Source organism: Pagrus pagrus (genome assembly GCF_965226575.1).
Source record: "Pagrus pagrus genome assembly, chromosome: 6".
Lineage (NCBI taxonomy): Eukaryota > Metazoa > Chordata > Actinopteri > Spariformes > Sparidae > Pagrus > Pagrus pagrus.
Window position 1 is genome coordinate 13,066,684 of NC_140190.1, and position 24,807 is coordinate 13,091,490.

At 42.8% G+C, this 24,807-nt stretch overlaps 1 protein-coding gene across 1 annotated transcript in view; it reads left to right on the plus strand.

Moving 5' to 3' along the window:
• Window positions 1–24,807, plus strand: part of sema6bb (sema domain, transmembrane domain (TM), and cytoplasmic domain, (semaphorin) 6Bb) — a 132,413-nt gene that overhangs the window by 101,488 nt on the left and 6,118 nt on the right. The window contains exon 16 of the mRNA XM_084355712.1: window positions 3,626–3,684. Within this exon, the coding sequence (XP_084211838.1) occupies window positions 3,626–3,684 (59 nt within the window). The remainder of the gene's footprint in view (window positions 1–3,625; window positions 3,685–24,807) is intronic.

Below are 24,807 nucleotides of genomic sequence, written 5' to 3' on the forward strand. Positions count from 1 at the left end.
CTGGATCTGTTGGGGATGTTCGTGTGTGCGTGGATGTAGAAGTATGTGTGTTTGTGTGACCTCTCTCTCTTCCTGCGACTGAAACGCAGCAGTCTGTCTTGACAGCTCACCTCCAGTCCTGGCTGCCTCCCTCCAGTGAAATCAAATCTCTCTTTAGTCAGGCTGCTTATTGAGTTAGGGCTTCAAAACACAGGTGTAGTGCCAGCAGAACAGACAACATGGGCTTTAAATACCACCCCAGGCTGCCTGCTTATACTATTAAAGGCCTCTGTGTTGGTCCTGATTCGATTTACCAAGGGCGGTCAACTTGACAATCGATTTTGCATCGAGTTACTGCGGATTTCCTCTTTGTAGACTAATGCAACCTTTCTTTGCAAACTGACGCCAGAGGAGAGCTTTTATATAACATTAGATTGTTATTTGGGCAGTTTCTGAGGAAAAAATATATTTTATGACAGCAGGCGTTGTGATTGTTACCTTAGAGGAAAAATGGGGTATGTTTGGTTTTATTGTTGTGCTTATGAGTGTTTCTGATTGTCCCACGTTTGTCTTGTTGACTGCTGTTATTGTAGACTGCTGCAACACAGAGGGATCCCAAAATATCTTCACTTTCTTTAACTTCTGCCAGTGAGAATATAGAGACAAACCAAGTGTTTATGCATTACTTTTAGCTAATGTTTCAGCCGTTTATCCAATACTCTACGCTAACAGTGTCAACCAGCTAGTTAAATGTTTCAACCACCTACCCACTGGGTCTACTTTAAGCTAACTGCTTCGCCCATTTGCCCGTATCTAACAATTTCAACCATCTAGGCCTCCTAGCCTCCTATCTCCTAGCTAACTGTTTCAACCACCATTACTAAGCCTAGTTTAAGATAACCAATTCAACCATTTGCCCATTATTTTTAGCTAATTGTTCTCACAATTTACAATAACTTAACAATAAGCTAAATAATTTCAACCATCTATCTTGTAGCTAACTGTTTTCACATTTTATGCATTACTTTTTGCTAACCATTTCACCATTTCGTCCATAATTTTTTACCTAACTATTCAAACATCTATCTTGTAGGCCTAGCAAACCGTTTCAACCATTTGTCCATTGCTGTTTATTGTCGATTACTCACAGCTATTTGTTTTATCAATATATCCATGACTTTCTGCTAATCATTGAGATTTTATCCATTCGTTTATCCAATATTCCAGCTGTTTGTCCATTACCTTTAGTTAGTAATTTTAACGGTTTATCCAATAGTTTTAAACAATTTAACCCTCTATCTTGTTGCTAACTATTTCAACCACTCTGCCCGCTTTCTAATATTCACACTCTTTTGATAACACAAAAGTAAAAGCACAATATTCACAATCAGTACCCCTGGTTGGGAGTTTATTAATTGAACACTGTCTACAACGGCACCCAACATGAATAAACATATGGTCTCTATTTCTTCTCATTTCTCATTACTTTGAAGTCTTTAAATATAAAGCCAGTGTACCTGTGAGAACGTGTTGAACACCGTAAAAAGAAGCAACAAATCATGCGTGCACACACAGAGCCACAGGCAAAAGCTAATGTATACAAAGTAAACGACCCACAGTCCACGAGAGGCGGCCAACTGAACAAAAACCATTATTCTTTATTAAGATGACAACTGCTGTAGGTTCACAGTGCACATGGACTCATTTGTCACCGTGATTTCCAGGCTTAAAAGCACAAATGTTGGCTGCGCTGATGCCAGAGTTTTTAGCAAATTGCAGAACACTGACTCCTCAGTCACTTATCCCAATGAGCTTTTTTCGGCATCCTCTAGTGGATTGTGCTCTGGTTCTTCAAAGGTTGGCCAATATAACAGCACTATTCGTGGAACCATGCCTAACTTAAAAGTGTCGTCAGTGGTTTTGACTGACTCATTAGCACAGAAGATGTGATGAAGACCATATCAACCAGAAAATTAGCTCCCATTTCTTGAAATCTTCCCTCGAAATATTACACAGGTTTGCATCATGTCTTTTAAGCACCTCTGCTGCAAAGTGCTCACTGAAGTATAGGATAACTTTTAGGCCGTTTGAATCTAGTTATTTCTAAAAAAAAATGTATGCCGTTCTAACTTCTAAGATCAACTTTACAGATCATGCATTAAAGACAAAGGATTTCATTCTAGATATGTCATCTTATTGAAGGAATAGTTAAAATTATAGAAAACACACTTATTTGCTTTCTTGCAAAGAGTTAAAAAGAAAAGAAAAGTTCCAGGACGCAATTTCAGCTTAAAAATTAGATGCAAACTGGAAATAACATGTTAATTAGTGACACTTTAGAAGCTGGTAGTTGGATTTGTCTTTAAGGACAGAGACAGGCTATTTGTTTAAGGTCTTTATGCTAAGCTAAGCTATATGGCTGTAGCTAAATATTTAGTCTGCCATACAGAGACGAGAGTGGTGTTGATCCTCTCATCTAACTATCAGCAAAAACACAAGATATTGTAATGTTGAAATCTTCCTTCATAACACTTTTTTAGTGTGAATGTAGATGTTAGGTCTTAAAGTAACCTTGAGAGCATGAATACCTTTTTTTTGTAATGTATTGCATTTGGTAATACTGATTGTAATACTGACATTATCAAGTGCTACATTAATACATATTAATGTGTCCTTATGTAATTTCTCCTTTCATAGAGTTGAGTTGCTGCATGTTAAACTTAAATCACAGTTATTTTCAATCACATGTCCTCATTTTAAATGTGCTCAAGCAAACCTAAAGGCTTATTCACACACACACACACACACACACACACACACACACACACACACACACACAGCCTGTCCTTTTTCCAACTCAGTGCTGTTTTCCTTGATATGAGCCATGATTAAGAGCAGTTGTGTTTTGTCTTTGTGAGCACCTGGTCTGTGTGCTGTTCTCATTTCCTCTCTGTTTCCTCACTTCATCATATGTGATTGTCCTTTGAGTTTTCCGTGCTCCCCTGTCGCCTGAATGGGAAATGAGTTTTAAAGTGCAGGGACAGAGTGGTAGAAATAAGATATGTTGAAGAATTTGAGTAAAGTTTGACGTTTTGTTCAACGTTTACTTGACAAATTACTTTTTTGTCGGTATAATGAAGCTGATCTGGTGATGTTATGATATGTATTTGTTAAAGAGCCTCCGTGCCTTAAGCTCCATAATGGAAACTCTAACTCCTTAATACTTAAAGACATGAAGTTGTATTTATACCACAAAGATCTCATGTGAAGACGAGTGTGCTGACCTAGAAATATTTGCTATTCAGTGCATTAATTAGCTTAATTAATGACCCTGCAGGCACAAGTGGTTATCTCTACATTATAATGGTGATTATTGCAGGATATTAGGCAGCTCAAAGGCCTCTTGGGATTTTTTACTGTCTTGTTTATTTTTTATTCTTTACTTTGTCAAAGAAAACAAAACACTATTCTACAATCGAAAGTGTTAAAGGAGCTTGTAGAGATATCCACTCCCTTGTACCTTGTCCTCTGCTGTAACATTGAGATAGTTTTCCTCTATCAGAGTAGATCTGTGCTGTGTGTCAGCGGCCGAGTAGCCGTGCCTCTGTGCCGTCTGATTAATGACTGTGTCTCCTCTCCTCTGCAGACTGCCGTTCGAGCAAGATGTTGAACAGGGAAACGTGGCCCACTTGGGTGACTGTGACGGTAAGAGGAGTGTGTGTCTGTGTGTGTTTGCCCACAAGTGTTACAGCTAATAGCTCTCTTGTCTTTGTCCAGATCCTTATATAACTCGTGTACCTTCAGGGTAAACAACAGTACAGTAAAACGAGAGGGGGAAGCCTGGTAGATTTTACAGAGGAAATCGACAAATAAACACAGAGACAAGTCCCAAATCACTTCAGTGCTCTGTAGTGTCTCACTTCTCCCAAGAGTAACCACAGAGATCCAACACGAAGATGCTCTGCTAGTTTCATTTTGCCTCCTAGCCGGCGAGAAAATCCCTGTGTGTGTTTTAGCTAACTTTGTTCTTCTCGCTGTTTACTCTGCCCTTACTTGCGTGCTGTTTTTGCTTTGGTCTGCTAGGTTTTTTGTTGCATACAGTATACATGTGGTTAATTATATTCAACTCCAGCGTGAGTTCCCCCTTGATGTTCACTCTTTTTTTCTTTTTTTTTCCCGCTCTCCATATCATTATGAAAATAGAAGTGGTACACAGCAAAGCGAAATCTCTATTCTAGATACACAGAGGTTTTGGGTACTCCCATGACACCCCCTCTCTTTGATCTGAGAGCTAATTCCAATGCGTGCAAATTAATCCTGTGCTTCTGAAAGTTCTCCGAGTTCATGTGCCGTGCTCCCTGAGAAAAGAACAGATAAATATTGCATAATCGGAGTCCGCGTACAACTCTAATCCTGTTTCAGATGGGCGCCCTGTTTGATGCTGGGCTCTCACTTCAGGTCCTCTGACCGCCAAACCACAGGGGACGACCTCTGTAACTGATGGCCGATGCTCGCTCTGTGCATGCCGGAGTTAAGCTAGTAATTCGTCTTCATCGAGCCCATGTGTAGCTTCTTATAGAACATGCGGGGGACCTTATTCAAGCAGTTGGTCGTGCAGAGAGATCCCTGATCTTCCGACGGGGTTTATTTTATTCAAAACAGACCGTGTTGTGCATGCATCCTGCTGTAGTCGATGAAATATCCGAGAAACATCTTCTCCACAAGGGAGCTCCACTTCAGCGAATGCACACTGTTGTGCAGGAAGCTTGTAATTAAAAGTGCATCTTCTATGATCATTACTCCACTTCTGTATTACACCAGTGGGTGAGAGATGAACATAATTATTCTTGCTCAATACTAATGGAGTGTTTTTATAAGCTCTAGTCTCAGATCCTCTTCGGATACTTGTTATATCTTGACCTCTGGTTCAAGGTCTCGGGGTCAGAGAATGTAACGACACTGATACGGAAGGTGGAGAATGTTTTTCCACTCGCTGAACACTGTAGATCATCACAGCACTTTTCTCTAATCTACTGTGGCTCGGGCTGAATCTCATTTATCGCTTTATTCAGAAGGGTCTGCCAAACAGATACATGCGTGTCACGCTATCTCGTGGCCAATCCCTCAAAGGATTATCAAACACCTTTACGAAATGTCAGCAGGAAACAGATCCCAGCTGTGTCGGTAACAAATCAGCATGAGTGATTGCGTGTGAACAAATTTTAGGTTTTGTTCTTGAACGTCCATGAAATACATCACCGATGTGTATGTGTTACATTCAAACAACTATTTCAGGTCTGTAAGTCGATCGTATTCATAAGTTAACTTGTGTCTTCCATGTCACTAAACAAATCCCCCCAAAAATTTCAATATGCAAGACATGAAAGAAAAAAAACTGATTCAGATTTTCTATTCCCCCTAGATCACTCACTGGACAAATTCAATTTTCTTCTCCCAAAGCAGCGTACTGACCCATTTCTTAATGAAGTGGCAGTAATCCAGCTCTTATCTAAGCACTAGTGGTAATCCCTTTTTCTTAAATAACTCAAATATATCACCAAAAAATACTATTTTCAGCATGATTTTTTATTACTTTCACAAAAAGTATGCAACCTTGGTTTACTCTTGGATTGTTTTGCCTCGTCATATTTAACCTTGTGGTTTCAATTAGCGAATAATTTTTATGAGGCTTTTATTGACACGTGAATAGTCTTTGGCGAGTAGGTGTCATCGTATTTTAAAGGGGCAGCGAATCTGTTCATGGCATCAGATGTCTTCCTGATGGAGTCCACACAGTAGTGGTGGCTTTGACTGGATGAAGACAACAGCTCAGACCTGGTCCACTGGAGGTGGAGGAGCTTTTAAAGGTGCAATATGAAAATTTAAATTTAAAGCACTAATTATGGTTGTGTTAGCATGCTAACCAACTAGCCCCTAGCCATTTCATACCTCAACCAGTGGGCCAAACTCCAGAACCGTGTGTCCTACATTTCCCATAATGCAACGTGGCAGCATCTTTCTTCAGACTTTACAGAGCATCGTCCCGAGCAACAAAAGACAGAACATTTCATGAACAAAAGTATGAAGCAGAATCATGTTTCAGATTTGTACACAGCAAAGAACATCAGTCACTCAGAGATTTGAGTGTGTTGGCTTTGACAGCTGCTCCTCTTGGACAGTGAAGAGCTGTCCTGCTCCCTGTCCTTGCATTTGAGGGATAACTGAGCTCTGAGGCATCTTTGCTCCTGCGTCTGATCCCGTCATGAAATATGCCTTGTTGACAGAGTTGAGCTCTGTTGTCTGTTGAATGAACGAGAGTTGCTGGGTCGGCACGGCAGGAATGAGAGGCGGCATCCATCTGACGGCAACACTTAGATGGCACTCTGTCTCAGGTATTGTGATGAACTTGGTTCTGCAGCCTATCTTTTCATCATATCTCCTCTTTTATTTGACACTTTCATTGTCTGTAAAATGGATGCTTTCCTCAGTGTTTCCTGTTAACACCGAGTTCATCTTTCTTTGTCTTCCTGTAAGAAAAAGATTCTTGCAGCCATCTGAAATATTCAGTCAGAGGAAGACAGACTTTAAAACTGTCTGCCCACCCTCTTTATACATTTATGTATGTGTCCGTGAACATCGTCTACACGGGACATGCACTCTTCATCTGTGTACTTACAAACGCACACATATGCTCACACACACCAACACAGACTCTTCAGGGACTTGGACTGTGGGAATAGACAGAAGGCTTTTGGTCACTGAATTTTTCATATATCTATATTGGATTCATTCCACCTGCCTGTATCTCGACCCAGCAGATGGGAGGTGAGATATGCTCCGGCCTCTCTATCTCTCTTTGGGGAAATTCAGCCATCTCATTTTCACTCTCCTTTTGCTCATTTCTTTTCGGGGAGAAGAGTCTTTTTCTGCAGTTGCATGTCGAATAAAATTTTCCCTCTCAGGCCTTGCAGTAGCAATCAAAATTCACACACCCATCTTCAGCAGTCAATAAGCATGGAGAACAGCTTTTTCAATCATGATTGTGGTTTAATCACTGGTTCCCAGTGTGTGGGGTTGGGGTGGCTCAGTCAGTCACAAGATGAATCAGAGGGGTCACAAGATCATTCAAAGAACAGGAACGAAGGAGAAACATTACATTGTTTTACGGACACTTCACAATTTTTTGCTCTCAAGTATTCAAGTAAAACAATCTGAAAAGTTTAAAGAGCAAATTCTTCTTTGTTTTAGCTGCTGAAAACCACTGGTTGGCCGCAATAGTAGATAAAATGATAAAGTGCCCTCTAGGGGGTCCTTCCAGTGGACAAAACATGATAAAGTGTCCTCTAGGGGGTCCTTCCAGTAGACAAAACATGATAAAATGTCCTCTAGGGGGTCCTTCCAGTGGACAAAACATGATAAAGTGTCCTCTAGGGGGTCCTTCCAGTGGACAAAACATGATAAAGTGTCCTCTAGGGGGTCCTTCCAGGGGACAAAACATGATAAAATGTCTTCTAGGGTGTCCTTCCAGTGGACAAAACATGATCAAGTGCCCTCTAGGGTGTCCTTCCAGTGGACAAAACATGATAAAGTGTCCTCTAGTGTGTCCTTCCAGTGGACAAAACATGATAAAATGCCCTTTAGGGTGTCCTTCCAGTGGACAAGTCATGATAAAGTTCACTATAAGTATATAACAACTTTCTGCGTGCCCCACCACATAGAGCTGGTGCCCCTTTTTTTTCACCCATGGCCCTCATACATCCTGAGTCCGCCCCTGCTGAAAACAATGACACCAATCATTGTATGTAATCAGTGATGAGCAGTTGCAAATAGACATATTTTTCACAATCCAAAGAAGTTGACAATCAGTTACCTAAATTTCATAATACACATTTTCTCACTACCCAGTCTGGTGGGAGAAGGAAAAGCATTTTGTTGTGTTTTCTCTGGTTTTGAGGGAATATTTCTTGAGTTCAGAGTAACTCCAGTGAATAATTTTCTGAAGAGTAGGGGGCATTATTTCTGGCAAGTTGACAACAGTCCTATCATAGTTTGTCGCCTTTTAAATATGTAGCAAATATTTCCATCGGCGTCTCTTTTTCTTGGGATATTGCTGGCATTGTATATGCTCGAAACATTTCAGTTGCCTCGGTTGTGTTGGTGGTGGCAGACAATTCAGAGACATTTATTTGGAAACCTGGCCAAATTAAACCCAAAACTGTCTGCATGGCTGGATGCTGCACGACGCACAGTAAGTGAGAAAGAAGTTGTTAGTAAATTGGATGAACCGGCTCTTTAAGAATAAGGTCAGACTTATTATATTCAGTTTTCTAGGGGGAAATTATGCTTCTGGATTCACAGATTTTATGATTAAGAACAAGCCATTTATTGTGCCATTCTTGCTCCTCTGCTCCAGTGCCTCTCCAGTCACAGTCAGTGCTGCACTGATTTCCAACAGCCTTGTCTACAGACCTCAAAGGGAGATGGATGGACGGCCTTACTTAGAGCCCAGCTAACTGCCTCCCCTTTCTCCTTAGCCAGCGAGGAGCAGTTGCTGGAGGGAGAATCGATTTTCATCTCTCCCCGGGCTGATGGCAGCCGAATAGATATCAAGGGTGATTCTGCAAAGGGAAAGGAATGGGGCTGCGAAGAGGAGGAGGAAGAGGAGGGGAGGCTGGGTAAATCAGATTCAGGAGTAGAGAGCAGAGCAAAAAGAGATTGGGAGATCACAGGAAGACGGCAAACTTTGAGGATGGAGAGGCTGAAACGGTTCAAGGGATCAGAAGTGTGGAGTCATGAGGGTGAATAAGAAAAGATAGGAAGAGAGGGTGGAATGAGGGAGGTCAGAGGGGGAAAGAAAGGCGAGGCGGTGGGGGTAATCACATAGGAAACGGAGAAAACACGAGGGAAAGGGTGGATGCAGGCTTTGAGAGTGGAGGGAGATGCAGGGAAGGGAGAAGAGCAGCTGTTTTCATGGGTGCCGCTGTGACAAATGGACTGAGAGTGCCACCGGCATCTCCTGTGTCACGGCGCTGTCACAGGCCTTCTCAGTGGGCTTGTGGCCAGGCTGTAACTCTGCCGAGGTGATGTACACCACCTGCCTCACGTCCTCTTCATCGCCTCTTTTTCATTTATCACGGGGCTGCTGCCCTTCTCCTTAATTCACACCGGTATCTACAGCTTTGTTTTCTATCATTTGGGTTTTATTTTGCTAAAATACGTCTTTCTGCATCATCAGGAGATTAAATGAATTATGGTAAACTATATGAGTCTAGTTAAGGGTGTTATACATAGCTGACTCTGCATCTATTAAAAAACAAAGAACACAGCGCAAACACACGCACACACCGAGTATTAGTATGTAAAGGCACGCTGTTCCTCGAGACCGGTCTGATCAAAGCAGAGTTTCGAAGCAGGACGTCTTAATTGAGACGATGTGTTGTGGGAGGGACACTTTGATGAAAAAGATGAGGTCAGAGAAATAACTGGGTTCAATTACGTGTGTGTGTATAAGTGTGTGTCTGTTGATGTAGGTCTATTAGCCTTTGGGCAGACGCTAAGCAAGCTGACTTCGATGTTGTTCAGTGATTTTACGTGCATCGAGGGGGGTGAGGTGACGCAGCTCTGCTGGCATGAAGTTTTATTGCAAACACAAGCACAAACAGTCATGTTGAAGACATAAGTATCTTAGTAACTTTCTTGTAAACTGTAAAAGGTCTCCCCCCTGATTTGATTGAACACCTGTAGCCATTTTATAGCAGCTGGAATGATATGTTTATTTTATCTGCAGTCTGTAGTCTGAGCCATGTAATGCCCATACTTACACTTAGGCCAAACAGCATGGGCACATTCATAAATTATTCAGTTTTCTGACACAGCAGTGGGATAGATACACAAGCTTCTCAGACTAATAAACTATTAAAAACTCAGTCTCAAACACAGAAAATTCTTGTGACAAACTTTTGTTCTTCACTCAAAATCCATTTTTCACTTGGAGAAAGAGTTCCTCTCTCTCAGCTCGTCAAACCGTGGGGACTGTGACACAGAAAAGCCGTATGTCACCCAGTAAAATGCCATGAAAAAAATATTTTTAATGGTTTTTGGACAGCAGAGGAGTTTTAAAGCACAAAGGCGTGAGAAATATCAGGCTGTGGCGCCACAGGAGGATAATATAATTTTTTATTCTTCAAGGGGATGGTTGATAATAACAAAAACATAAATTAACACAAGAAAAAGGGACATAATCTGCCCTTGGAACCATTTAAAGAGTGCTGAATAAACATTGTGCAGGATTCTTGTAATAAACCCACCCTTCTCCTGCTAATAAACCATTAATTCCTCTTCTTCAGCCTCTTTTCCAGTGTTCACTGTGCTGTGCCAGGACTGCCATTGTGCCTTTGGTCTCTAAAAGGGAAAAAAAAAAAAAAAAAACATTAGCTGGTCACACCCACTTGTGCCCAGAGTTTGAACCAGCCATTCTGCTTACAGGAAAATAGAGCCATTAATTTGTGGTTGTGTGTGTGGGAACAGTTGTGTGCCCTCTAAATTAGTCGACTCTTCACTGTGGACAACTCAGTCAGCGTGACAAACTGCAGCTGGATTTAGTTTTAATGATGTTTGAGCTGAACGCACCCAACTGACAGAAATCACCTAACTAAGTCTGAGCTGCGGGGCGTGTGTGTGCACGTGTGTGTTTGGGCATGTGACAGGTAATATAAACCATTTCTGTAAACAGAGTAATGAGTCAGATTTGGTTCAGGCGTCGACAGACGGCGTAGGGTGTCAGACCCACTTACGGCAGGTTATCACGACGTGTCGATTGGCCGGCTTCTTGCTCTAGGTTGCGACCCTTGCTGAAAGGCAGATCAGTTACAGCATAAACGTGGGCTAAATGGTCTGTCAAACCTCCAACTTCTCTCTTTTAATTTGCAGTGAGGGTCTCTTACCTCTAAAGGAAAAAAGATTCCTCCATCCAAATCACTTTTTGGGACTTTAAACAGCCTCGAGCGCCCGAATCTCCCGGCAGCAAAGAGCTGCGCACTCCCTGGTGTAATTTCGCTGTTTGCACGCCTTTTGGGGGAACGAGTCAAATTGTGTTTGCGCAGACAGCTCATCAGCTAAAGTCAACTCTGTTAAACCAGCCATCAAATAGGAGTAGGAGCCGGTGCGCTGAGGTGTGTGTGGTGCTGTTGCTACAGGAGACACGTCCCGCTTCATCACATCCCCCCCTCGATGCTCCGATCTCTGCTTCCTTCTCGTCGACCGTAGCAGGGTAGGCTTTTCCTATCCAAACCCTCAACGACACACGCCAACGTTCACACTCGCGCACACACATTCGCCACCCGTTTTTGCTGTGAACTCACTCAGCCGTAATGACACAGCTAGTGTTGCCACAGTGTAGCTACAGATGGAAGCAATTATGGCGCTGTGAAAATATTTCCCGAAGAAAGGCGGTGTTTTGACTGGTGGAACAGCGGGATGCAATCACTCAGTAATTGAGGTCCACTGAAACATCAATGAGGAGGGGGCAGATTGGAAATTCCTTGTTGTGGCGTCATGTTAGAGCGGATGACGGTCACTGCAGGGCCAGGAACGACTCTGTCTGTCTGTCTCGTGTGGTGGTTGTAACGTCGCGAGGAGCTCTGTGCAGGAAAGGAAATTTGTTGCCAAATTTACGAGCGTGGTCTCATCTGATTCCACTCTAATTGCTGCGGTTTGGAATGGGGCTTGAGTTGAGGCTTAGGAAGGGGGAACCATAAAGCCGACACAGTTCTTTGTATTTACATGGCAGCTAGTTAAAGCGCAGGGCCTTAAGTCTGCTGATGATAAATGTGTTGCCCTGTAGCTTGAACCCCAACCGAGAGACAGACAGGAAGCGAGAAAGAAAGAGACGAGAGGGGGGGGGGGGAAGCTTTCGCCACATAGTAGTTCATTTTTCTGTTTGATGCGGTCTCCTCTTTCAGACGGGGAGAAGGCGGTGTAACCTTGACGCCACGGTCGTCCTTCCTCCTCTCCGAACTCCCTCTGCTGTCACTCCTGCAAGTCAGACACCAAGGGCAAAGACACAGAGAGAGAGAGAGAGAGAGAGAATAGACAAGTAGAGATAGAGGAAGTATGGTGCGTAGCTGTACATCCCCAGATGCCTCCAACTCACACATCTCTCTCACCCCGCGGAGCTTCTGAGAGGCTTGAAGAACAGAGCTGATCCCTTCTGTGACTACTGAGGCTCTGCTGATGAAATATGAGGACCAACGCGCCGTATAACAATTGACGCCTGTGTGCGTGTACATCACTATAGCAGCGGAATAAGGAAAGTGGAATACTGTATGCGCAGTTTTCAGTGCAGATATGGGGAATTTTTCTTAGCGAGCTCTAAGAAGATAAGAATAGCAGCCTCAGCCTCTGGAAAGCTTGGCGAGGTGCGAGGACTCCTGAAGGGCTTCAGCGCTTTCATCTGACTTCCTCCTCTGAGTCTTCCTTCTGCTGCTCACATCTCCTTCCCAACAGCGGCAGCCTCAGAGAGAGCCTTGAAAAGCACGGGGAGGCCCTGCTGACCCCTCACGCTGACAGATGTGTTTGTGTGTGTGCACAGGGTTGGCATCTTTCAACGGGTGGTTGAAGTGAGATTTTGGGTGGTGAAGGTTGTACACATATAGCCTGTAGTTACTCATAGTTTTTTTTGTTTTGTTTTTTTACTCATTCTCACTACAAAATACACCAACGTTTGAAGAGTTTAGACTGATTTTATGTGCTCACATATCCAAAAGTTGCATGCTGCCGGAGGCCACTGATCTCTACACAGTAGACGTGGCCTTTAAAAACCATTGACAGCTCAGAAAATGCTGAAAGTAAAAGCAAAGAGAGAGAAAAGACAGGGAGATGTGATGCAAATGCAAATAAACTGCTCATTATGCAACAGAGTCCCTCTAATTAAAAAAAAAACCTTCATGTTTTTAAAGTAACAAAATAGATACAGACAGATTCCTGGATTTAAAAACAACATCCTTACCTGCCACAGGTAAGTCAGCAGGATCGGATACCGTTGGTGTTGCTCCAGGACCATCACTGAAACTAATCATGTCTTTGTTATGTCATAGCTTTGCTAAACCTAACCAAGTATGTTTTTGTTCCCTTAACCTAAACGAAAGGCGACAGAAAACTGAAAAGAAACTAAAATAATAAGTTAACTAAATAATAAGTGAATAGCATTATCAGTGTTTGCCACAGAATGGCTGTGTACCTGTGGCGCGGGGGAAACCAGGTGTGCTTACAAGGTCACATCACAATTAGCACGTTTATAAAAGGGATGTGATACCAGAGAGTGACTCTGCAGAGCATGTGTGATTGACAGTTGGGAGGAGAAGAGCGATGGCAGATTGTAGTTAATTGATCACAGATAACGTTGTTCTCTCAGACAGGCAGAAAATGTAGCTAAGTATGTATAACAGTATAAAATGCTAAAATGGGTCGCCAAATATACTTGGGCGGCCGTTAATATGCCTGCGCCGACGGCCCAAGCTAAGTATATATATGGGAAACACTGATATAATAACATGTTATAAACCCTGGTCTCCTGAGCAAGCAGCTTGTCCAAGAGGTGAAATTTTTCTTTATTCGCTGTTTGTTACAAGTTACAATCAAGCAACATTAATTCTGATGTTCCAGGAACAATGTATTTATGTATTTAATGTATAGGGACAAGTGTAGCAGATGATGATCTGATGCCACACACCACAGCATTTATCGTATTGCCTAAGTGCCTAGATGGGCTTTTTAAAATACATGCAACTTGACAACTAATATGTACAAGAATACAGATAGAAAACACAAACCGTGATACAATACAACAAAATAGCACAAAACAGCAAGCACCAGATTGTTCATGATGATCCCAGACAGTTGAAGCTCTGCAGGTAAAGAATCCCACATGTTGAACCAACAGGTCTATATTAGTTACACAATATGAGTCAAAGAAGAGATTTGTTCAAGGTCAGGTGGCTTGTTGTGTGATTTGTTGGTGAGAAAAGAGTCTGACATACATGTTCAGGCCGACGCTGTTTGTTCTCCTTCAGAACTGAATTTTTATTACAAATCCTTCAACGACCCTGACAACCTGTTTTCTCGGTCAGCTTCTTTGAGCAATGAGGTTTGAAAGTTGAAGAAGTTTTGGGGTATTTTTCATACCAGAAATTTCTGGTTCAGGATCTGAATCAAACCTTGTTGACAGTTATGAAGTTGTTTGCTCACATTTCCAAGCCACTGTCAATCAAATCTGATCAAACTGCTCCCACATATGATGAAGCTGTGTTAAATTCTTAATGAATGGAGGAAAAAAAGTGTTTCTGAACTTTAACTTTATCTTTTTCATTTAGCCATGAATATTTAATCTTGCTGAGAAATTTCATCAACTTACTGAGAAACATGTATTTTTCAGGGGCTTCAGTGTTTTGATACCAGTCCTGCTGTGTTTTTGGATTAATTAGAAGGCCACAGCCTTGATGAACTCTGAGTGAAAGGCAAAATCAAACTGCACTTTACGACATTTTCACTGATGAATGGCAGCAGACGGAACAAAATTTATCTAAACTGGTCGTACTTTACTTCAGCTCGTCATTCTACAAGTGAAAGGCAGGATTTATAATGGAGTTGGTGCACTGGTGATGCCAGTAAATGTGCATGTCTGTACATGATTGGATTAAAGGATAAAGTCACCCAAAAATAAACATTCACTCACCCTCAAGCCGATGGAAAGTCAGGAGAAGTTTCAAAGTCCGCAAAACATTTCTTGAGCTTCACAGCGAAACAGCGTTTCGGCGTTCTCCTAAAGAGCAGAAGGAGATGGGAGGAAAAATGAAAATGGCTCCATACGGCTCGTCCAGCGTAATCTAAGTCTCCATAAGCCCTGAGATCCAAAATTGATTTTGAAAAGCCGTTTTTTACCCCCTCGACACGTAATCGAGCTTGTACACCTACTTCAGATGGAGTGAGCGCTGATGTTTTTGGCCTTAAAAAAATCGGCACATAATGTCTTTTCAAATCAGATTGGGCTTTTGGAGACTTGGATTACACGTTGGATCAAACACTTGCAATGAGGAATACGACTGAACGCCCACACGGATAAGAAGAGGGCTGATGAAGAATGAAGGGCCTCAGGCAGGTCTGCGGTCAGTGCTGAGTAATAGTTGTCCAATAAAGTGCGGGCAGGACCCGGAGGCTCTGTGTAATGCCTCAACAGAGAGTCCTGCTGGGTGACATCCAGAGTACTGTAACTACTCTCCACTCACACCACCGGGAATTGTTTTTGTGTCTATCATTCAGACAGAAATCGACCACGGTGAGTTCCCCTAACTCCCTGCATCAAACAACACTTTTCCTCCTTTCTGCCACACATCAATAACACTCCTGCTCTTCCTTCACACTCCCGCTCTCTGTTTCACTCCGTCACACTCTCTCTGTCTCAGTCTCATTCTCTCTCACTTCGTATACGATTCTCTTCCCTCCTACACTTCCTCCCCGCTCTTCCTTTTCTTTGTCACTTCCTTTGTCAATCCATCCATCAGCCTCCTGCTAACTCTTCCACCCTGGGGTTTGTCGCAGCACCTCAGTATTGATCACCTTAAACTCTCTGTTCAGTCCGGGTTGGCCGACAGGCGCTGTGATCCTGAGCGATCGTTCGGCTCAGGATGTGTCCTGGTCGCACGTCCACCTGCGAGGCCTTGGCCCATGTCACCGCGGAGACATTTCATTAAAGGCGGCCTGTAAATTAACAAAGCAGGCGGATGGCTGAGCGAATGGGGCGGGGGTAGTTTAAATCAGCCACCCAGATGGCGTGCAGCCTCGACAAGAGGTCTGATGGTTTAATCATTCTGTTAAACCTTCAGAAATTTGTATCAGGAACGAGTCCAACACCTCAGCTCGGGGGATGTGAACATTAAAACAAATTGGCATGTATTTTCAGCTGGTGGGTGCATAGTACAGCCCTGTACATAGCTCAGATGTGATATGTGGATGTAGCATGTGAGAAAGATTAAGTTGAAATTGCCTGGTTCGTGATTTGGGAATGAAAGATATGAGCCCTCTGGGCAGATAGTTAGACTAATGCTATGCGGACCGGCTCTCCAATTTATTGCCAGTGACATGTTTGTGAATATTTATTATTGCTCTCCACAGTATGCTTTTGGCTTTGCACCTAAAATGAGAATATCAATTACCAAACGAAAGAGCAGCCAACTGCGTTACCTGTAAGCTATAGGATACAGAGTAAAACAATAAAGCCTAAATCCTACTGAGAAACCCACACGTATGCACATGCACTCTCGTGCACGCAAAAGTCTCTGGAAAACAATTTATTTCACCACAGCGTCCGCCACAGCCCAGTTGCTTTGTTTGGATTGGATGCAGCTGAAACTGCTAACAGACTGGCCCTTGTTAAGCTGCCTCTCGCTAAAGGTTGACCAGATTGGCAAAACAAGGACTCCTGATATAATTGAATCCACAAATTCAATGAGGAACATTCCTGACAGCAACACGTGTGCAAAGGCTGTGAAAAAACATTTATGGGAAGCACAAAAAAAAAAAAAAGGCCTGTAGCTTTTTGAATATACAGCAGCGGGAGGGGTTCAGGCCCCCTCTGATGATCTTACCTCATCTACCCAAAGTAGAGAAGCACGAAAAAGGGGAGAGAGGCAGGAAGGCGGGGGAGAGTTTAAAATTAAGATGCACTGAGTAGCTAGAGGTGGAATGTATAGGCAGCGGGAGAGTCGTGCATGTAGGTAATTATGCAGTCATCATCGCAAACCTTGACTCTGAGCCAGCCAAAAGCCTGATCTGCCCTCGCTAATAGACCCAGCCGAAGACCTGAATCTATTAAGAGCAGTTTTTTTGGTGCAGATTTTATGGAATTTTAATTGCAAACACATGGCGGCTGCGCATAAATGTTTTAACATATTGATCAGCCGGGTGCAAGACAGGCACGTCCGACTGGCCCTCAGGAGCTAAGGTTGGGTTTTTATATATTTATATATTTTTTTAACCAGGGAGTCGTGCAGAACTCCCCAGCAGCTTTCCTCAGCCGTGCTCTGAAAACGCTGTCAGGGAGGGACTGTAAATGGTTTTACAATCATCCCGTGAGTAAACACGCTTTACGAGCGAGCGAGGTTTAGACCGAGTAAGGAGCTCTGCAGCCTCTTTTTTTTTTAAAGAGCTTTAATTCGTTCTCAGTTTCTTTCCGTCCTTGAGCACACGTCGGCGTTAGCTTCACAGCTCTCGACTCTAGGTGTGCTGTACGTTTGTGTGTGAAAGAGAGACAGAGATGCAGCAGGGGGTGAGATATTTAGTTTATCTGCTGAAAGGAAAGTAATGGGCTTGGTAAAATAAAAAGGGGTAAGACGGCAGTAAGGAGGAGGACGTGCTAAAAACAAGAAACAAAATAGTGCCTGCAGTCTTTCAACAGAGGAGAAGGAGAGGAGGATAATGAGCAAAATCACTGAGCCATGGGTGCAGGCGGTGCATGCAGTCACTTATTAACACACACACACACACACATATTCATACGTCCATGCACACTTAATTCACACCACGGCGCACATGCTTTGCCACGTGCATCCCTGCCGTCACCGCGTGCATAAACACATTAACATGCAGAGAAATGGTGGATTCTGGAGATGAAAGCCCCTCAGATCAGTGGCTGTACACTGACACAGTCGTAACCTATCAAGCTCAGAAGTGTGTGCTCGTGGCATCGGCAGGTCCGCCGGGATGCTGTGAAGTCTCTTTGTTCTGGTTTGATGTGCTGTGTTGCTAATACATGTATTCCAGCTCTCAAACTGCATAAAAGTTGCCTCGCCTGGCTTTTGATTAGGGAACTTATCCAACTGTAGGAAGCCTCAGTCAAACAGTACTTTGTTAATGTCTTAAATAGCATCAATTTCCAGACAGTGATCAAAACTAGTGTAGGAAGAGAGCTTATTGGTACCAGTGATTATTTTTTTTAGAGAATAATTTTGTTTTATTTCAGTCTCGCTCGTCATTTCGATCACTCGCTGGAAAAGAACATGCTGCCCGACCATGTTGGAAACCAAAAGCGATTCTAGCTGTTATTAATGGCTATACTCAAAGGAGGAATGAAAAGCCACCTGTTGTGGTGAGGCGGGCATCATTTAAATACGGGGACAGCAGTGCACATTTTCAGACAGTCGCTCCTTTAAGGCCTTCTCAGTGTAACTCTTGTATTTGTTCAAAGAATCAAACAGAGAAAGAAAGACGGTCGAACATGTTGGACCATTGGTTTCGGAAGGTTACAGCAAACGTAGTGATCAGTGTGGGATCACCAGTGGTCACATTTGTTGTAGCCAGTGAATCTTCTGGTTGTCCCTTGGCAAAGGCGTCCCATTTTCTGTCTGGCTGCATCTTTGGTGAATCTTTAAGGAGACTGAGATTTCTGGTTTTCTTAGTTGATCGACATTTTTGTTTGTGTTTATTGTTGTGTTGATTATTAAGATAAGGACAGGGGTAAGCTTTATTTTTTAGTTCTTGGGAAGAACTTTCTGAGCTGCCATCTCCATCAACATACCATGTGACCTCTCCAGACCTCAACCTGCTAAATAAAAAAGGTTGGTTTGACTTTTGTTGAAGAGAAACAAGCAGCAAACGGTGAAATTGTTTTCCTGGACATTTAGTTTCAGGTGGTTCAACTTCACCTCTCCTGTCATATTTGTTGAAGTCGAAGTCCCTCTGAAACGAGGGACATTTTGGCCCTGCTTATTTTTGGTTTTACCTCTGAATAAAGTTGTTTGATCATTGGTGCACAACCTTTTGGCTGGGGCACCTTCGTAGCCAAGCAGTGTAACTCAACCCCCCCGTCACAAGTTGCATTTACGAGAATAGACTTGAGACACATCAGAAAAATATGGATCATTTTCTGTAGGAGAAATGTGTTGTTCTTCCTCTTGTTAAGATTTCTCTTGAGGGGTCTCCCATCTTGGGAAACACTGGTTTAGATTATCCAGCTTGTCTTTCTTGCCAAACTTCATTCTAGTGAATCTGCAGTGTTCCCATATTTAAGCAATTACTTTGATTAGTACAGCAGCCAGTGGAAATGATGGGAAAACCATGTTGTAACCCAAGTTGTAATAGACCTGATCATCCTTTGGATGTGTGCTTCTAATCAACATCAACATCACTGACGCCGAGTTAAAAATCCTCCCCTTCATCTGCCTCCATGTCTTTATCTCACACACACATGTTCGCAAGGCCATTGTCGAAAGCGCCGCCAAGCTGTGAGCATGGGCCGCGCAGATACACCGAGTTCCTCTGCCAGTGCTCTAATCAAGGGAAATGTTTAACAACTGGCATGGCGCTAGCAGGGCTTTTCATTAATTTCCCTTCCTCACCGGCAGAGTGGAGGGAGGAGGGAGAGGGTGGATGAGAGCGGAAGGCGTGAGGGAAAACTTCTGCAAAAAATCACTCCGATTAACACGACCACAGCTGTCACGATCGATGTGCAACGGAAACATGACTTTGCGGCGCTGATATTAAATTAGATCGTGCGAGAGCAACCTTGGTTCGAAAAGTGTGCCAGTTGAGGTGTCTTGACTTCTTTTTTGAATTTTGAAGCCATTACTTCCATCATGCGGCCACCCCCGGTGATCAAAGGAGTGGTGGGTAAGAGAGAGAGATATGGAGAGAGGATTAACGGCTAACAAGAGGATTGGAGGGAGGAACAGATGACTGCCGGTTAGAGACAAAGGAAATCATATACCAAAGAAAAATTAAACTATGAGCGAGCTCCTTTGTACTTTTGAGTTTGACAGTTAACTGATGCAATATATAAATTCACGATGTGTCATATTATTGTGCACAAATATCCTAACCTAAATAGCCTCAAAGTAGGTCTCCTCTCTCCTCCACTGTCCTTTTCCTCTCTCCTCTTCACCTCTTTAATCCTCACTTACGCCCTCCTCTCGTCTTCTTCCCTCAGCCATCCACTCCTCTCATCCTCCCTCCTCTTCTGTTTCAAATCTCCTTTTCCTTCCTCACCCCTCCTTTCCTCAACCTATAGAGCATCCCTCTCTTCTCCTCTCCTCCTCTCTCCCCTCCACCGATTGTTATGCTGTAATTGGAGCTGGAAGCCTCGAGACAAGCAGCTCAGTGTGCGTCAGGCTGACAGGCAGGTCCGTTGGCTTCTATTAAGCTTTAATAAGGGAGCAGGATTGGTAGAGGAGAGTTGAAGGGAGGGGAATGCGCAAGCTGCTGCTCCTACTGTCACCTCTCGGTAGGATGCAGGGAAACCTGCCTGTTGTCACGCAACAACACAGAAATCTAGCCGCCCGTCCATTCATATTCAAGCTTTTTCTAACTGCGAAAGAATAATGAACGTATCTGAGACAGAGTAAAGAGACTTGGGAAAGCATAATGTGTGTCTCCGTTCTACAGCAAAAACACACCCCCCCGTGCACACACACACACACTTGTCAGGACCTTTCCTCCTGCATAAAGATGACAGCAGTATTATTGCACCGTGCAGAATTTAATCTGAAGTGCCACACAGCAACCCTGGACCACAGTTGAGGTAAATGTTAGAGAAATATCTACAACCTCTGCAGCTGAGTACAGCAAGAACAATTCCAGATGTGATGTGTGTGTGTAAGAGGGGATCTGCGGCTTTCCTCCAGTTATGTTGCTGCCTTGTTATGAATTTTCTGTGGTTGCAGCACGTCATATTTGTTTACAAAGTCATCAGGGCTGCGGTTTATTGAAAAAAATGAATCAATTCATTACCTGGCTTTTCAAACTCCTGCGGTGTGTGTGTGTGTGTGTGTGTGTGTGTGTGTGTGTGTGTGTGTGTGGACACTGTAGATGAACACAGTGATAACCTCCAAATGCCTTTCTCCGTGTCGCATCTGCTGCCCTCAAGAACACCCTTTTTACTGAGTAGAGGAGCGATAATGTGATTGAAGCTGGCAGTCTTTCCAAATTGAACATTGGCCTGAAACTTGAAAATAAATACAGCAAGAATCAGGGTTATGTTTGGGCTGCTGCAACAAAGATGCCAACAATGTGTTCAAGGAGAAAAGAACTCCCAACAAACGTCAAAGTCAATATAAACATAGGGGAACGTAAATGCACGACGGCTAACGTTAGCCTGGCCGTGTGCCACCGCGAAGGAACCGTCAAGAAAGACGTGACGAGAGATCAGAATTATAAGCTGCCATCTGCGTTTCAGAGCAATTTTGAGGGTATTGAGCAATCAAGTTATTACATCCCATTGGCCAAAGCTTACCTCCGAAATAAACCTTAATACTCAGTGAAATAAACACTTTGAAATTCATTTAATTCAGGCCACATGCAGGGGCTTTCTTCAGGAGAATGTTGAATCAAAACTACTTCTGAACAATCCCATTTTAGGTCAAAATATTATAAGGAAATGTACTTTTCCAAGATTAATATTCAGAGGCAGCAGTGAACTAATGGAAGATCTGAGAAAGAACAAGAAGTCAGAAGGAAATGAGAAAAGAAGAGGTTGTGACATGAGGCAAACAAAAAAATTAAAAACAAATACCCTTTAAGACCGGACACAATCCCGCTGATAAAACATGATCTCCGGTTATCCAGGAGGATTTGTCTGGTGCTGAACTGAACTGAACTGTTCATGTCACGTAATTAACAGGCAGTAACTATGGCCTGTGTCCACGTGTATCACTCAGCTTATTGGATTGGTGATAAAGGACTAATTAGTGCTGAAAAGGACATTGATTGACCAACACGGCCAGTTGATTAATGCCAGGTTTCAGTCAATGGAAACCGCACACTTGTTGAGAAGATGGAAAGCGTCCAGGATCTATTGTCCGAGCTATACGATGAAATTGTGACTGACAACTGGTCGATGAATGGTTGAATATAATTCTCAGTATTGGTTACCTTGAATTTTTAAAGTGCAGTTTTGCTTTGAGGCTTTTAAGCTGGCCTGGCAATGAACCAACTGTCTGAATAGATAAAGGAGAACACAGAAAAGGCTCTTTATATTGAACCTTTTTGTTAATGACAAAATTATATTTTTGGCCTTGCCAGCAACAGTCCACCACTTTGCACCAGACTGAATCACCACAACACTGCCAATGAACTGTTGTGCAGACATTCATTGTCCCCAGATGAGAAACCCTACACAGTTTGTTCATTCTCTGATTTTTCCTTTAGCGCCAGCATGAGATTGACATTTGTGGTTTTGAGTGAGATGTCTCAATAACTAGTCAGTGAATGGATTGCCCTCACAATGACAAGGTGTCAAGAGGTATCGCACTTTTTAATCTTCAGATCTTAAAATTTAAAAAGCTCAAAGTCCGCGCCAACAGAAGCTCCTTTTTCCCACAGAAAACACTGCTCCCGAAAAGCCTCGTAATTCTGTGACTTTGTGACATCACATTACATCACCATGTCATACATTTCCATAATTTATGCCAAGCAGCTAGTTTGGCACTTAAGAATTGATTTAGCACGACTGCTCTTTTGTTGTTAGCGGTGCTGGCTCAGACGTGTGTAAGCTGACCAATCAGAGGAGCTTGGGTATTTAGGGGGGGGCCTTAAAGGGACAGGAGCTAAAATAGAGCGCAGAGTCATGTGACTCGCGTCCACACCTCTGCCTGTTAGCATTGTCATCTTGACCTTGTTAGCATGGTGAAGTTACCGTTCAGCTGTGCAGCCGCACAGATCAGATCGTAGACTCCTTGTTGCCACATATGTGCTTTTTCTGGTCTTGGTCTTTGTTATTCTCTCTGTGAAATGTGAGATCATTGTAATTTTGTCTTTAAAGGCTTTGGGCCACCTCGAGAAATGACTCTGCTTATTTTTCCATTAAGAGCTATTTTTAACAAGGCACAGTTTCCAGCATCTCCTCACAGTGGGAAGGAGCTGAAAACAAAGCCTGAGGTTTTTCTTCAGTAGCTGTGTCACAGTTTCTTAAAAAGAGGTGTTAGCCTACTGGAGAGCTTTGAAAGAGTGCTTTTTTTGTGCTCAGCCAACACAAACCAACAACATAAATGCCAGAAAATAACATGAAACTAGATAGATTGCACTGCAGGTTGAAGTAGAAATAGTTTTTACTGTGTTTTTTTGGTCAACTGCCCCTTTAATGTGTACAAGAGCACCTCGGGCACACACAGCCGTTCAGCAGTCTCTCACAGGGCTTTAGCTGCCTTTTCCCTCAGCTTAATGTCAGTTTGTAGAGTAACACATTATTATTATAAGCCACAGGCCACATTAATTAACCACCAGGCTGTTTGAGTATTTGCACCACAACCAGCTCCATTTGTCCCCATTAAAAATGAATTTGTCACTCAATAAAAGTGTTTGTCAGTGAAATCTGCCGCTGCTCTCTGCATGTTCATTCTTTGTCCTGTTTTCTTTTTTTTCTTTTTTTCGGCTGCTTCTCTGTGCTGTGTGTAAGTGAGTAAGTGGCTCCCAATGTCTATTAATGACATCCATTTATTTTCTGCGAGAAAGGATTTATTTCGCTGTCCTTGTGGAGACAGTCCTCCCTCTGCTGCTATTGGTGTTGTAATTTAACAACTATTACTATGTTTGTCTAAGGCCCCAAATGTTCGAGTTCGCTTTGGGCAACATTTCTCTTTCTCTTTCTCTGTCTCTCTCAGTAACACCCTCCTCTTTTCCTTCTTCTGCTTCTCTCCAAATCTGCTTCCCTTGGCACAGTTTCATTGTGTTCGTTGGTGTCGGTCCCACGAGCTCACGCAGCAAAGAACAACTTTTCTTCTGGCATTTTCTAATTGATCCGTGGCAGGCCGCGCTGTGGTCTAGCTGTATTCATATCTTCAATAATTCATAAAGACTTCTCTCGGAGGGAGTTCATCTCGTGTTCTTATACAAAAGAAAATGCAGAAATTCATGGTCTTGTCTGCTGATATGGCAGCCTTTATCTATAAACACACCGCCTCGTGTTCAGACTTTGGCATTTAGATGCAACAGGGGAAGAATATCAGTGTATTTGTTTGAGCAAAAAGGAGCACATGCACTTTTTATTTATACATTCGCAGCACAGACAGCGAGTTAACCGTGGTTGTACATTAGACTAAAAGCTGAAGTATCCAGAGAATTAAACGCGCACTTTACTGTAATTTAGGGGAAGAAATTATAATCAGAAGAGAAAGAACTTTTTTTATGCCTTAATAAACAAACTCTCTTTGTTAAAGGAAATTCATACCGTTTTACTTTGTTTATATTTGGCGGACCCTGCCACCTTTCTAGCTTCAAACAGTGTTCTGGGGCCATTATTTTCCTCTGAGAACAGCTTGTTTATTCAGTTATGGGAAAAAAATATTTCTGTGTTTGTATTAGTACCTCATTCATATTTAAATATTAAAATTCTGAGTTTGAATTTCTTCTCCAAAACTACACAACTGCCTGTTTTTAATCAAAAATCCTTGTAAGTCACAGGTAGTGTATCGACACAAACATCCAGATGGGAGGTATCAAAGATTTTCGTTGTAAACATGATGAAAACTTTAAGTTATTACTCACCTTTAATGCCGGACTTGGCATCTCTCCCTGTAAAGCTAATGTTGTGAAACATGTTAGGGTTGAGAGCTATTCTCAATCAGGAAGACAGTTATTACAGCTATTAAAATCACCATCCACTTTAAGTAATGAAGGCAATTAGCTGGAGCTACCTTGGCTGGAAAGCATACGACCGTTCCCACCCACAGAGGGAAGAGAGAAAATAGGCCATTTTGTCTCGCTGTTTGTGAACTCCCACATGTTTAGTACAGGAAATACTGATGCTATTAACGTGGTCCCACCAGTTGACTGATGGTATCTCTCTGT